The sequence below is a fragment of the Pinus tabuliformis genome, chromosome 9 (assembly GCF_031772625.1).
Source record: "Pinus tabuliformis cultivar Carrire ecotype Pingquan chromosome 9, CPIR1, whole genome shotgun sequence".
Classification (NCBI taxonomy): Eukaryota; Viridiplantae; Streptophyta; class Pinopsida; order Pinales; family Pinaceae; genus Pinus; species Pinus tabuliformis.
Genome location: NC_142307.1, coordinates 1,367,402,170 through 1,367,417,954, shown reverse-complemented (window position 1 = coordinate 1,367,417,954; position 15,785 = coordinate 1,367,402,170). Strand labels below are relative to the sequence as shown.

The 15,785-nt window shown below is 39.2% G+C and overlaps 1 protein-coding gene across 7 annotated transcripts in view; it reads left to right on the top strand.

Moving 5' to 3' along the window:
* The window catches only part of LOC149153580 (ribosome-recycling factor, chloroplastic-like), a 190,978-nt gene extending 178,433 nt beyond the window's left edge, over positions 1-12,545 (top strand). For all 7 annotated transcript variants that reach the window (XM_089438724.1, XM_089438725.1, XM_089438723.1 and 4 more), the window contains 3 exons: positions 12,063-12,104; positions 12,297-12,353; positions 12,453-12,545. In XM_089438724.1, the coding sequence (XP_089294850.1) occupies positions 12,063-12,104; positions 12,297-12,353; positions 12,453-12,530 (177 nt within the window). In that variant the 3' untranslated portion in view covers positions 12,531-12,545. The remainder of the gene's footprint in view (positions 1-12,062; positions 12,105-12,296; positions 12,354-12,452) is intronic.
* Positions 12,546-15,785: the final 3,240 nt, after the last annotated feature.

The following is a 15,785-nucleotide window of genomic DNA, read 5'->3' as shown; positions in this document are numbered from 1 at the left end:
CATTTCAGATTTCTCATTAGAGTTTCTTGCCTCACCTTGTGAACTAGATTCACCTTCAACATATTCATGAAAACCAAGACCAGTTTTGATAGCAGGAGACCTTTGGCTATTAAGAATATCATCCAAGACTTTAGCACTATCTTGAAATCGTAAAAGCTTATCCTTTTCTTCTAGTTTACCTTTCAAGATATTTACCTCAACCTGATGTTGTTCTTCATTTTTCAGATACTGATTCCTTAGGTCTTCTTCAGCTTTTCTTCCTTCTTCCACTTGTCGCTTTAGTTTGATCACTTCATGTTCTTGATCTTCAAGAGCTTCTCTGTTCTGTTCTCTTGATTTTTTAAGATCTTCTTTTAGAGAGAGGATCTTTGATTCAAGCCTTTGAATAGTTATGCTCTGATCCTTTACTACATCTTGCAATTGCTCCCTTACCCTGGTTACCGTCTCCAATTGTTCATTTAATTTGGTAACTTCTTCAGTTTCTGCATTCTTCTTTTCATGTGCCATGAGACTTTTAATATCTTTGCTATTATTGGATGAAGCATTCTTCTTTTCATGTGCCATGAGACTTCTAATATCTTCACTATCATTGAATGAACTTGTAATATGGGTATAATAGCTTCTACCATCTTCTTCAGATATCTTTCCTTTGTTATGAGGGCATCTAGCAGCATAGTGACCAATTCTACCACATAGAAAACATTTGAAAGGTAGCTTACCTTTGAACCGTCCAGTTCCCCGTTCAAGATTCTTGACAAAATTTACCTCATCTTCTTCCTCTGACACTTCGAATGCGGCTTCTGGTGGTACCTCTTGTCGCATTTCAAAAGTAGTTAAGATCCCGTGAAGCTGTGACATGGTGATTTTCTGCACATTCTCCTTTTCTTCTATGGCAGATACTTTAGAATCAAATTTAGCAGACAGAGATCTCAAAACCTTTTCAACTAAGACAACTTCCTCAAATTCTTCACCCAGATCCCTCATACAATTCACAATCTCATCCATACACAGGAAATAATTAGCTATGCTTTCATTACTATGCATCTTAAGAGTTTCATACCGGATTCTTAGAGTTTGAAGCTTTGCTTTTTACCTGATCATCTCCTTCGTAGCTTGTGACGATTTTGTCCCATATTTCCTTAGCTGATTTGAAATGCATGATCTTCATAAATTCTGATTGTGTCAAACTGCTCAATAGGACAGTAACAGCTTTGGCATTGAGCTCATATTGCTTTTTCTCTGCTGGATCTGTAGGAGTTGCTGATGGGAATTTGTATCCTCCTTCTACGATTCCCCAAATTTCTGCTCCAAGTGATTGTAGATATGCAGTGGTTCTTATCTTCCAGTGAGTAAAATTGTTCCCGTCAAAGACTGGTGGCCTGATGTGTGCCTCTCTTTTTGGATTAGCCATTCTGATGGATCTTTTCCTTCAAGCGATCAAGCTTCCTCTGAAGGACCTGCTCTGATACCAATTGTTGGAAATAATACTGAGAGGGGGGGGGGGGGTGAATCAGTATTATCTGATCAGATAAAACTTTTCAATTTCATACTTAGAAACATATACGCTACTTCAGTTAAGAGAACCCGCGTGTACACGCTACTGTGTCTAATGCAACTAGCGTATATCTATAGATCTTATAATTCAGTTAGCTTAATCTTCAGTAAGTGCATCAGAACATTATTAAGCATATTAACAGTAAACAGGTGCAGTATAACAGAACAGAACATCACACAAGAGCCACACACATGAACACCATGATATAAGGTGGAAACCCAATGTGGGTGAAAACCACATGCTGCAATTCGTCTCTTTCTTCTTTAATAAGAAAATTCTTTTACAATGTACTGGTGCAGTCCTTTACCAGTACGCAGACTGCAACTTGCAGAGGGCTACAACCCTCTCTCGTTTTCCAACTACTTCTGGAAGGGAGCTACAACCCCCTTAGCTCTTGTACTAGCCGATCCATGTACTAGTACGTAGGTGCTGACCCTACAACCTTCTTTCCTTCAGGGACCACGTTTCATCAATTTTCAGACTGGATCCAAGAGTACAAAACAAACATTACTGCAATACAATCATCAACTTATACTTGCATCATAATTCATTAAACAACCCAATACTGAATCACTGAAACCCTGTCATCAAGAACACAGAACCCAAACCAGAGCCCAGAACTCTGCAACAACCACCAGAATCAACAACAACCTGAAATATCAAATCTTATTATGCATACGCTACTTCACTGTACCAAAACCGCGTGTATACGCGCTTTCTCCAAAGGCAACCCGCGTGCAGATCTAGAAATAATTACTTATGCCTTCGCTGTCAGATCCGACCCTTGCCAAGCGTCCCGAACAGATAAACAGTGATACCAGATCTTCTCACTTCGTCAGACACACCATGCTTGCTCCCACTTGCCTAATGATCTTCTCCTTATATAGCCTTAGGCCCTTTACAATACCATGGTCCAAAACCATAGTAACCCAATACCATCAGCTTCAAAACTAGGGATTAACACGTTCGTCGAGACATCATGGTCCAAAACTATAGGCACAACTTCCAAGAAATAACCGTCACGGACCAAAGATAAGTTTTCCACATACACGCTCTTTTACTGAAGCCAACCTGCGTGTACACGCGACTTGATATATAGTGAACCTGCGTATACGCGACTTGGTATATAGTGAACCTGCTTGTATACGCGACTTGGGCTTAACGATCCTGCGTGAATGAACTTTCTTGGCATGCTGTACTAAGATCTGTCCTCTGATTAAGTTGCCATCACCTATACCAACCTCTGAGCACTTGTACCAACCTCTGAGTGAGTTGCCATCAAGGACAACACTTGAATCATAATGCCAACAAATAATTCGACAATAAATTTCACCCTAGCTTTGGGGGTTTAAGTTGGAGGGAAAAACTCTTTTGATTAGTTGTGTCGAAAAACACAGGTAATCAGTGAGGTTAAAAAACCTCCTAGGATGGAATTCATCATCAAATTATAGGTTTACCTAGGTTGTAACATAGACTCGAGGTTTTACTAAGATCATTTACAATATATAACTTGCAGAATGGGATGACCATGACACACAGACTGCTGATATGTGATCTGATCCTTGTTGAAAAAGTTGGCACTTCTGTTTCCATGGAACTTTGACAATTTGAGTGCAACAATACTTATTTGTGGCACTTAAGCGATTGTCTTGTTTCATTGATAATCTTGTTCTCTATCTTGAGTAATTAACATCTTGTGTTGGCTAATTGGATTGACATTGGATTTATAGATCATATTTCAAGTAGGTATCTATTGTGAAGAGCATCTATTTCATTCTTGAGCAATTGTATCTTTGAATATCTCTTGTTTCTTGTTGGCACTTTTAAAATTGGCATTTTATCTTGCTTAAGATTGCCTTTTAAATTCCTTAATAAATACTTGTTATCATAACTGAAGATTGAATCTTAATTAAGTACTTAAATTAGCAAACAATCTTAATTCAAGAACCACTCATACACCTTGCACAAGCATCCTAAGTCTAGTTGCATTAATAACATACCTCCAAGCATAAGCCTAGTTGATAGACATTTAGGGTCACCCTTTCTCAATTTAGCTTAAGGGATTCAACACCTTTCTAGTGGTTAACGCGGTGACCTTGCAGTTGTAAGAGCCATAGTCTCTGCAGTGCCGAAGGCATTGGGTGGTTGGAACACAGGGAGAGGTGTCGTTAATCAAGCCTTTGCTTGCTTGCCGTTGGCTTCCATCCCACAACCTACTCTAAAGACTGGTTCCAAAGCAGTTAAGAGGAAGGTCTTACTTAGAATAAGCATATAACTAAAAGTAACCAAGATTCTTGCATCACATCTAATTCTTAGGATCTGCATAGCATTTAAGTTGGTGAAGCATCCAAGTAGCGATTGTCCATCCAGTTACTTGACATATAATTGGTAATAAGCAAGAAGTTTACTCCATAAGGCACTGGTCTCACATTCAAATCAAATCTAATCCTTAAGTATTTTTAAAATTAACCAAGTAGCTAGGCCACTCAATCGTGTCTCCCGGACTCGTTGGTTGCCAACTTGTTCTCCATCTTCACATTTCCATAGGGACTACCCCCCATAGCCTGCTATTGGGTGACAACTAGAACAGAGACGTCGGGGATCAGAGTGAAAACCCTCGACTTGAGTCGTTGTCGCAGTGCCTGTACAATCTGAGCGACAACAAAATCAAAATATTCGATTTCCTTGAGAAAATATTTTCTTTTTGGCCCCACAAATTTTTTTGTGGGTCTTTTCTTCCTTGGAAATGATACTTTTTTCATATTTCAGTTTGATCCCTTTTTTAGAAAGTGCACATTCCCTTTTTCATTATTTTTCCACTTGGAGAAAATTTTATTTTCTCTCATTTTAATTTTTTTTGACTAATTTCTAGCTAATTATTTTGCCATTTTTTGCTAGAAAATAATAATAATAATGACTCTAGAGGGGTTTAGACATATTTTTCCACCCTCAAAGTGTGTCTAGATAGAAATTTTAGGAGTTGAGGTGTAAAATTAAGTACTCATACCCCCTAGAATTCCTATAGACACCACTTTTACATTTATTTTAGATATTACATGGAAAATCCCATACTGAAGGGGAATTTTGACAAATAAAAACATAACCTCTAGACTCAACCAAATTGTTCGACACTTTCTAGATGATCTAGTATGACAAATTACATAGATTCGATACATTAGGACTCACCTAAGACCTTACCATCGAGCCCCACTCTAGCTTTAGGGCATGCTTGGGAGAAAAACTCTACCAATTATAAATGTTAAAAACACAAATAATTGGCAGAAGGAAAAAAACTCTCGAGAGTGAAACTCTTTGGTAAAAATCATATGCTTACCTAGATGTTTTACATGGTTTTATAAACATACTAGGATCATTTTTACATCAAGGCCCACAGGGCAACAGAATTTGGATTACATATGAAGACTAGAAACTGCAATGATGATGATGAAATTTGAAAAAAAATTTGACTACTCTACACTATACTCTCGCGTAGGTTTCTTTCTAGGTCTCTCTAGTGGAGTGGAAGCCCTATTTTGAAGAAGAATCATCTTGCAAAACTCCTAGAGAGGTCTTGCCTCATCGTGGAAGTCTTGATCCTAGTCATACTCATCATCAATTGAATATTCATAACCCTAGGTGTTGACTCTCCTCTTAGGTATTTCTTAGAGAGCCTTTCTTTTATCATGCCATAGTTGAGCCTCTCTTTTGAAGGGGTCTTTGAAATCACTTTATAACTTATCATTGATTCCATCTTTATAAGTGATTGCCCATATCAGGACTCCTACCATCAGTGAAAGTCCGTAAAGAGCAGGGGACACTAATTGAGGTGACATTGGGTCTTTGTCCCATTGTTGTCACTTGGTCTAGTAGTTGTCCCTTAGGTATCCCTCCTTGGACCCCTGCTAGATTGTGTGGCAACAGTTCCTAAATGGAACTTGCTAGATATATATACAACACCACTTTATGTAACTTATGCACATTGATGTAATACATATCTCTCATTTATTCTCTTGCTTGTCACTTGCATATTCTACATTTTATTTTAATAGTTGTGGGGCAATTTGGGTTCCCAAATTGGTAGTAGTTGAGTTGACCAAGGTGATGTTGGACCGCACTATTATTATTGTGATAGTCAGAGTTGCATTAAACTCCTCAATGATATAACTTTCCACGATAGATTTAAGCACATTGAGATTAAATATCATTTTGTATGGACATGATACAAAAGATAATAATGATCTTGATGTATGTTTTTTGAGATACATAGGTGGAAAATGTTTACACAAAGCCCGTAGCGAAGGGCAAGTTTGAATTGCCAAGAGATAAGATTGATGTGTGAAGAACACTTTCCTTGCAAAGACAAAGTGTTAGCTTGTTGCTCTTAGCATGCTATTTGAATAATTTCTGTGATTCTGCTTCAACTTGTATTTATTAGCAATTTCCTAAATTTCGGGAGTTTCTATTTTTATATTGTGGTTAGACCAATAATTAGTCATTATCTTTGTATGCATGAATACAAGTAATGGTGCCTCACATGGAGAGATCACCTCTATTACTTCTTGAGATTCCTTTATGCATGTGTGAGTGATAGTGCACCTTACAAGGTGAATTTCTCAAATATACTCAAAATCACAATATGCATGTTAGTTAATTTTAGTATGTGAATCTAGGTGGGTGACCCCACTAGGATGTTTCCTTTTTCAATTTAGAAGAGTTAACAATGAGTTTTAGTTTATGTTTTATCTGCTTATTTGTGTCTCTTCTACACTTAGAGTTTGGGTCAGCATACAAGTTTAGTGAAGCCACTGAAGAAGGTTGGCCCTTTTAGCCCAACGTTATCGACTTTTGATATTCATTCATTATGATTATTTTCTTCAGCTAATTGATTTGATGGGTGTTGGGTCTGCAATTCAATGCATTGTTATTTTATGTTTTCAACAAATATAAAACTCATGTTGAAATTTCCACGCACCCTAGATCAGATCTATGCCCTAGCTAGAAACATAAACATACTAGAGATTCACAACTTTAAACAACTTTGTACAATCAGATCTATAAACAAACATATCAATAATACACAATATTTTTGGCCCAAATCACATTCCTTATTAGTCCATCAATAAGAAAACCTTAGGGATTTTGTACCAGCGATGATGGCCCTTTACAAACCTACAATGCTATAATATACATAGTCAGTCCTTTGACAAATACAACCAGGGATAAGGTCTAGTCCATTAGGCTCTCATCTGCCCACATACAAATAAAATCAGCTATCCTTTGCTTGCAAGAAAATACAACCAACAAGATAGTTACCCACCTGGTCTGGTTCCTTTAGCCCACGGTACACTACAACTGACCAACTATCCTTTGCAACCAACTATTAACCTCCAATACCCTTGCTTTCCTTACTGTAGCCCTATGTCACATGGTTCAAGTTCGAATTCGAGTTCGACAACAATTAAGTTCGATTCGAATTCGAATTTTCTGATCAGGTTCGAATGAGGTTCGGCATTAGGTTCGACTATACATATTTTTCAATATATATATATATATATATATATATATATATTTATATGTATATCTATATATGACCTCGGTCTAATGGAGCAGGAATAACCTTGTATAATTGACGTTGCAAAGATTGAAGGATTAGACATTCTCGGCATATCTGTTTTAGCATACAAATATACCTAGACATATCACAATTGCACAACTAGTGATCTCGACATACCTGTGAGGATCTCAGCTGAATGGAGTAGCAAAGATTTAGGACAAAGGCACAGTGTCAATGGATCTCGCATAGCAGTCTTGGCATCAAGGCCTTGGTGATACTCCTGTAGAAGTCTAGACTCTAGACAAAGAAGAGCAGTGATAGAACCTCTCTCTCGGCCTAATAAGATTGATGTTAGATGTTGTCTCAATCACACACACACACACACACACATATATATATACTACAATTGTGGCACAATAACAAAGCCGCAAAAATGATCATTCTCGGAGGATACAATCCCTGCATAACAAAGAGCCACAGTAACCATTACAGTCTCGGAATAAATGAGACAGTAAGGACCTCAGTATAGTGAGGAATAGTATCTCATCTCGGTGGATCTATTTCTTAACAGTCAATGTATATATATATGTAATGGAAAGATCTTCGGATCCCTCACTATCTTTACATGATCTCACTGTCTCGATGTAAGAAAGATCACAACGATCCTGCAGTCATGGAATACACTCTCGCACGATCACAGTCAACATGATGGTCTAGAGTACAGTGATGAAGGTAGGATAAAACAGCTATCATGGCTGTCATAATGAAGTTCTCAGTGCATCATTAAAAAAATCGAACCTTAAAAAATTCGCTAAAATTCGCCTTCAGGTTCGTTGAAGTTCATTTAGGTTCGAGTTCGTTCAAGTTCGACTTGAGGTTCGAATTTCAGGTTCAGCGAACTTGAACGAATTTCAAATTTCTTTTTTCAGGTTCGCCGAATTTCGAACCTGAACCTTCAGGTTCGCCGAACCCTGTGACATAGCTGTAGCCCTCTTCCTTTTCTGCTATAGTTTTCTTTTTGCATAGGGTCTTCTCCTTCCTCACCAACATAGTACTCCCTTTAGCCCACTGTATTGTTGTTCAACCTTTCTTAGCAACCCTTATACCACTTAACCGACCTTGTAGCAGCCCTTTAACTACAGTGTTCAACTTGAGGCTCACTCAATCCACTTCTTCTATGCTTCGGTCTCCTTTACTAGCCATCGACTAGCTGACAACAACCTTGAGGCCCTCGACCTTGTCTGTTTAAACCTCGGCCTGGGCTTAGATTACCCTAACAGTTCTCTTGTTAGGTTTGTTAGTTGCTCAACCTTTTCTTATTTCAGTCTGCAGCCCTTGTGGCCCTACCCATGGCCCTTGTGGCCTTGCCTGCGGCCCTTGTGGCCCTGCCTGTGGCCCTCTATTGCCTGCTTGCGGCCAACACCTGTGGCCACCACTTGCGGCTAGGTCTCCAACTTGCGACCAAAACAAAAAACACATAACAAACCCTCCTTCCAGCCATAGACTCGGCCTGCTCCTCAGATCTGCAACTCCTTTGCTTGCCTTTCCCAAAAGTGTGTGTCCTTCCACCTCTTGTGTTCTAGCCTTTCCTTTGGCCTATTTATAGTTGTCTAAGGGTTGTGAAACCCCAAGGGTCATGTCCCTTGGCCTTGCTAGTTGACCTGAGCGTACATCATCCATAATCAAATTAAATTCATTTTCTTGGGTTTCAAGCCCATTCCTTTGGGTCAAAACACCAATCCTTGGATACTTTGCCCATAAAGCTTCCTTTTTGCGGGTTTTCTCCACTTGGAAATACCTTTCGAGCTACTCAAATTTCAACACTCCCTCTTAGTGAGGAAGGTATTTCCACCACTACTTGGAAGTGGCCCTGCATCCTAATTTGATCTGCAACCATGTCCTTCGGGAAGACCTTGATCTTCGAAGATACCTTGCTCCTTGGAATCTCTAACTCCATGACTTTCCTTGCATGGCCATAACTCTCCTTGCATGTGCCATGTCTTCTTTGTGCATGATCATGACTTTTCTTGCATGGTTCATGACTATCCTTGCATGTACCATTACTATCCTTGCATGTACCAAGACTTTCCTTTCGTGCACCACAACTGTCCAGGCATGTTCTGTGACTATCCTTGAATGGCTTGGACGGCTCCACTCTATTGGTTGAACCCTGAATATTAGACTTCCACTATGCAGTTGACTCTCCTTCACAGTCTCCCTCTGAAGCTAGACTCCCTTTGAGCCTACACAACCTCCCCTTAGCTCACTCTGCTTTCCCTCTTGGACAGTGCTGTAATGAACTTGTGTCCTTTCAAGGTCAATCCTGAGTTGCAATTGAACACTAGGCCTAGTCCACTCTAGACCACTGCAACTCAACTCTGCAAGTGCCTTCATCCTCCTGGGTCAAACACCTCATGTGCACATGCCTTCATTTTTGGATGTGAAACTCTGCAACCCAATGAAGAGACTATCTCATGATCAACTTGCCATCCACATAGAGCTACCTCGTCCATGCCAAAGCACTCCCTGCGAAGGCACCTAAGCTGTCCCAATATACATTGACAAGTCAATGGAAGTCCATCATCAACAACCTTCCACACAACATACTGTTGTGCACAGAGTTCTCCACCAATCCACCAGAACTCCCATTCTATCTTGTCACCAAACTAGTCAAGGATGCATCTCCATGTTTTCTGGTGAACCTTTTGCTCCATGTCTACGCAACTGTGATTTGGCACTACTGTTGTTTCTTACAACAGTCTCACAACTCCCTCCTAGAGCTGACAGCAGTGCACACTCTAATCTAGCTACCCTTCAAAGTAGCTCGGTGCCATGTTGAAATTTCCATGCACGCTTGGTCAGGTCTATGCCCTAGCTAGGAACATAAACACACTAGAGATGCCCAACTTTAAACAACTTTGAACAACATAATATAACAACAAATAGATCAATAACAGTACATGGTATTTTCGGCCCAAATCACGTACCTTATTAGTCCATCAATAAGAAAACGTTAGGGCTCCTGTACTAGGGATGATGGCCCTTTACAAACCCCGGTACAATGCTATAATATACACAATCAGTCTTTTGACAAATACAACTAGGGCTGAGGCCTTGTCCATCAGGATCTTATCTGCACACATACAAATACAATCAGCTGTCCTTTACCTACAAGAAAATACAACCAGCAAGATACTTAATCACCTGAGCTGGTTCCTTTAGCCCATGGTACACTATAGCTGATGAATTGTCCTTTGCTGCCAACTGTTAACCTCCAGTACCGTTGCTGTCCTCGCTGTAGCGCCCTTCCTTTGCTGCTATAGTCTTCTTTTTGCATAGGGTCTGCTACTTTAGACCGCTGTCCAACTTTTCTGTAGCCCTGGCTAGCTCCTTTAGGCCTATGGCTACCTTCCTCACCAGCAGACTGCTCCCTTTAGCCCACTGTACTGTTATTTGGCCTTCCGTAGCAGCCCTTACACCACTTAAGCAGCCTTGTAGCAGCCCTTTAACTACACTGTTCAGCCTGAGGCTTGCTCAGCCTACTTTTTCTAGGCTTTGGTCTCCTAAACTAGCCCTCGACTAGCGTACAGCAACCTTGGGCCCACGGCCTCCTTTGTTTTGACCTCAACCTGGGATCACATTACCTTAACAGCCCTATGTTAGGTCTGTTAGTCCCTGGGCCTTTTCTTATTTTAGTCTGTGACACTCTGTGGCCTGCTTGTTTTCCTCTGCGGCGTGCCTGCAGCCACCACCTGCGGCTAGGTCTCCAACCTACAGCCAATACAAAAAGCACACAACAGACCCTCCTTCCAGCCATAGATTCCGCCTTCTTCTCCAAGGGGTGTAAAACCCCATGGGTCATGTCCCTTGGCCTTGCTGACTGACCTAAGCCTCCATGACTCATAATCAAATTAAATTCATTTTCTTGGGTTTCAATCCCATTCCTTTGGGTCAAAACCCCAAACCTTGGGTACTTTGCCCATAATGCCTCCTTTTTGTGGGTTTTCTCCACTTGGAAATACCTTCCGAGCTACCCTAGTTTTTGTTTTATCTGCTTATTTGTGTCTCTTCTCCACTTAGAGTTTGAGTCAGAATAGAAGTTTAGTGAAACCATTGAAGGAGGTTGGCCCCTTTAGCCCAGCGTTATCCACCTTTGATATTCATTCATTGTGATTAATCTCTTCTGCTATTTGATTTGATTTGTGTTGGGTCTGCAATTCTATGCGCTGTTTTTTTTATGTTTTCAGCAAATATAAAACTCAGACCTATCACTCAATATTTGTTGTATCGATATTGCATTTAAATGTCATCTCTTTCCCTGATCTATCATTCTATGGTTTTTTTGTCTTTGCGAAAAGAAACAATTTTCATTTCTATTTCAAGAACTTTTCTGTTTTAAATTTAATTTTAGATCTTAGGAATCAGAGCTACATATCGTGAATTGCATTTCACTCATCAATTATCAATCATTTATTCAGACGTATCTCTTGTGAAAGTGTAAGTCCTTTTGCAGGTTGTTAAAACTTTATTATATGAAACTAAAGTAAAATTTAGCTTTATTAAATACCTAACACAAAAGTAGCTTTATGATAAACCAACTCTAACGATTGAGGATTAAGACATGCTCCCGTACTTTGGGGAGTTATGTTGTCATGTCCAAAGCAGTGTACATAAAGTCATCTTCCACAATGTAATAATATTATCATATCTCAGGGCGTGTGCAATTCTTCTCTCTCTAAATCCTTTGTTCAACATTTGACAAATCGTTTGTCACTGCAAATTTGGAATACTTGTGAACATTGTAATCACTTATTTCTCTGAGATTTCTCGTGAGGTGTTATGAAGAGAGCATTGTTGTTTTGCTGCTTGACTATATGCACAAAATTTTCTGAAATTTTGAGTATATTCTTTAATCAATGTGGTCTTTATTAATCTTTCTTCTGATGTAAACAGGAACTATTAAAAGTAGTAGCAAAGAGTGCAGAAGAGGGCAAGGTAAGTAGATTTTATGTCTGGTAGAGCAAATAAGATGTTTTTAGTCAGTAATATGTAAGAAGTGGACTTGGAGTTGTCTCTTGAAAGTACTAGAAATCATTTTCAATATCTCCCATATCTTTAAAATTATGTAGGAGTAATATGCAATGTCCTATTCTTTTGCATGAACTAGTTTAAATTGAATCATTGCAGGTTGCTATTAGGAACATAAGGAGGGATGCAATCAAAGCTTATGAGAAGCTTGAAAAGGTTTGCGCTTTACATTTAGTCATGATTTGCAATTCTAGTATGCTTTATTTGTCTCATAATTTAATTGTCCTTTCTTATGTTTTTTCCTTGGTATTTTAGGAGAAAAAACTTTCCGAAGACAATGTCAAAGACTTATCAGGCGATTTGCAGGTAACCCTGATAGAAGATATGCTTTGATTAGGTTGACAATGGTACCCAAAGTCATGTTTTGCGTACTTTGTTTCCCCTTGCTGATTAAACAAGGTTGCTAAACTGTCCATGAACATCCCAGTAAGCATCTTTTGATACCAAAATTTTACAGCTTCAAGCTTTATGTTGGCATTTGTATGCTAAATTATCCATTCAATACAGTTTTCTTACATGGTGTTTATGATGGTGAGGTGCACCACTTGGATTCAATCCTAACCTCTGTTTGCAGTCCACCTGACAATTTATTGTCCAGAAAGTAGACAACATTGATGTTTATTGTGTGCATAATTATTATGACTGTTATGGCATCATTGATGTTGCCGAGAAAGGGTTCCGGTGAAGCAGATCAATCAGTTTGCAGAGTAGATTTGGGCGCAGAGATTTGCAGCAAGGGTTTGTAGCAATGTTGCATTAATCGTTATCGGGATACTGTCGGCACGAGGAAAAAATCGGAAAAAATCGTAATTATCGGGAAAAAATCGTTTGGTACAAAAATATTCATTTTTTTTCATTTTTTTTAATATCTAAACCATCTACAACATAAAATAAATACATTGACACATAAATATGATAAAAGAACTAATATCTAAGATGTTTAATATCATTTCTAGTGCTAAAATCACACATAACATTGAATCATGTCCTGAATAGTAAGCCCTGACTCCTGAGTCCCAACTCAGCCTCAAAATATCAACAAAAAATATAATAATGTATCTCATCATGTCATAATGTCATATACAATAAAATGAAGAAAATAACTAAAGTCTAATCCTATTGATTTCCTCTGTCCCTCTTGCGAGAAAATGTCACAGCTTTCCCTTTCCCTCTAGATTTAGATGCTGGTGCTGGTGGAGTTGGCAGTGGAGTCTGCTATGCTCTAGAAGCTGAAGAACTAGAAGTAGGAGCTATCAGAGGTAGACCACGTCCTCTACTAGTCGCAGGGGTAGCCTGGGCAGGTGGTGTCACCTAGAAACATTACAATCTCCCAATCCTGAAATCCTGAAAAACTGATAAGTTTGCTGGATTTTGAATGAAATCTAAAATTCTACTTTCTCCATATGAAATCCAATGAGGCCGGAACCACTCTCAAACATCCTGAGTCATTTCATGGTAATGTTAAAAATTTAAGTAAAAGGATGAAAATGAAGATTAAGGAGAATGTCACTTTTACTTTAAGAATTTAACATTGCCATGAATAACATATCAATTCTAGGGCCTAGACTTGATCATTAAGCTGCCCCACTCAAAAATTATTTGTTTCTTTAAAAAAAAATTGCATTTCAAACATTTAGCATCCTTTAAAAAACAAAAAAAAAACATTATAAAACCTCGCTGCCAGAGACCCCCATGATAATTTCGATTGTTATCGAGATAAATTTGAATTTATCACGATAATTTCATAAAAATCGGTTAAAAAAAATTTCCGACGATAATTTCCTATAATAATTGCGATAAAATCGGCATATCGAAAAAATTGCGATAATTTCAATTTATTGCGATTTTCACAACACTGGTTTGTAGTTGCAGATCTGCATAGGGCAGGAAGAGAAAAGCACAAGAAAAATATACCTAGGACTTATGCAGTAAAATTCTCAGATTCTCTAGTATGGCTGCAGAGAGATTCAACATTCAGGAGGTTACGGATTTGTCCTCTAGACTGGAAGATGAATTTGCTCAGATAGCTTGCCTCTCTAGCTCAACTTCACAAGGTGTTTGGTATATAGACAGTGGAGCGTCAGCTCACATGACAAGAGTTAGAAACTACTTCTCTAGCTACAGGAAGGAGGAGATGGATTTCTAGATCCAGATGGGAAACAAGAGTAAATGTACTCTAGTTGAGAGAGGTATCATCGAGATTTAGAGGGATTCGGGAGAAAGCACTAATGTTACAGTGGTGCGGCATGTGCCTAGCTTGGGTATGAACCTAATTTTAGTATCAAAACTACTACAAGATAACAAATATGATGTCTAGTTTGTAAGGAAGAAGGTGTTCATCAAACACCAGGACTGGAAGAAGGTGAAGCAGATTGGAGTTCGTAGCAACAGGTTGTATAAGTTGTAGCTTGACTCTGCAAAGGCACTAGTTAGCAGCAACAATAGTGATAGCAATAGTAGTGGGAGAGAGCTGAATGAATTATGGCATAGGAGAATGGGATATTTACACCATGGAGCACTTAAGATGCTCAAGGAGACAGTGATAGGTGTTCTAGAATTGAGCACGTAATGTGATGATGTGTGCACGGGTTGGGTACTTGGGAAGTATGCTAAGTCAACATTCCCAAGAAGTGACAATAGATCATATGATGTGTTGCAGCTTATACACTTATATATTTGCGGTCCTATGTCCACTAGAACTCTCAGACGATATGAGTACTTCATCAACTTCATTGATGACTACTCCAAGAAAATCGGGATCTATTTGTTGAAGACAAAGGATGAGGTTTTCAGTCGCTTCCAAGAGTTCAAGGCTCTAGTGGAGAATGTGATAGGGAAGAGCATCAATGTGCTTCTCGCAGATTACAGAAGAGAGTACACAGACAATGACTTCACGGGCTTCTGTGCGAAGGAGGGTGTCAGGAGGTAGTGTATAGCTCCATACAATCCATTGCAAAAAGGAGTAGCAAAGCAAAAAAAATAGGTCTACAGTTGGGGTGACAAAAGCTATGTTATATGACCAGGACATGCCCAAGTTTTTATGGGCTGAGGTATGTAACACAACTGTGTAGATACAAAATAGGGTTCCTCACAGGGCGTTGGGGAAGCTAACACCAGAATAGGTATTCTCAGGGAAGAAGCTAGAAGTTAGTTACTTCAGGATCTTTGGCAGTGTAGCCTACTGCCATATACTAGATGAGAAGTGTACTAAGATCAGACTGCAGAGAAAGGGTTCTTTGTTGGGTATAGCGAAACCTCAAAGACATACAGGATCTATATTCCTAGCAGCAAGAAGATTATCATGAGACGGAACGTGAAGTTCGCGAGGACAGAGCCTTCAAGAGATCTCGCGAGATGCCAACATGTGATCAGAGTGAGCCAACAAAAGCTCCATTGCTTCAGATGATCCTTTTAAGAAGGTTCTTACTTCGACGAGGGAAGATTGCCTTCTTTAGGATGATCTTCTTCCAAATGAGGTCCTTGCTTCAATAAAGAGAAGATATTCTTTCGATCTAGCCTTCCTTAGTTTTGAAGAGCTTCCACTCCTTTGATGATGTATGAGTGATGATCTCAGAAGTGCTTCTCGGG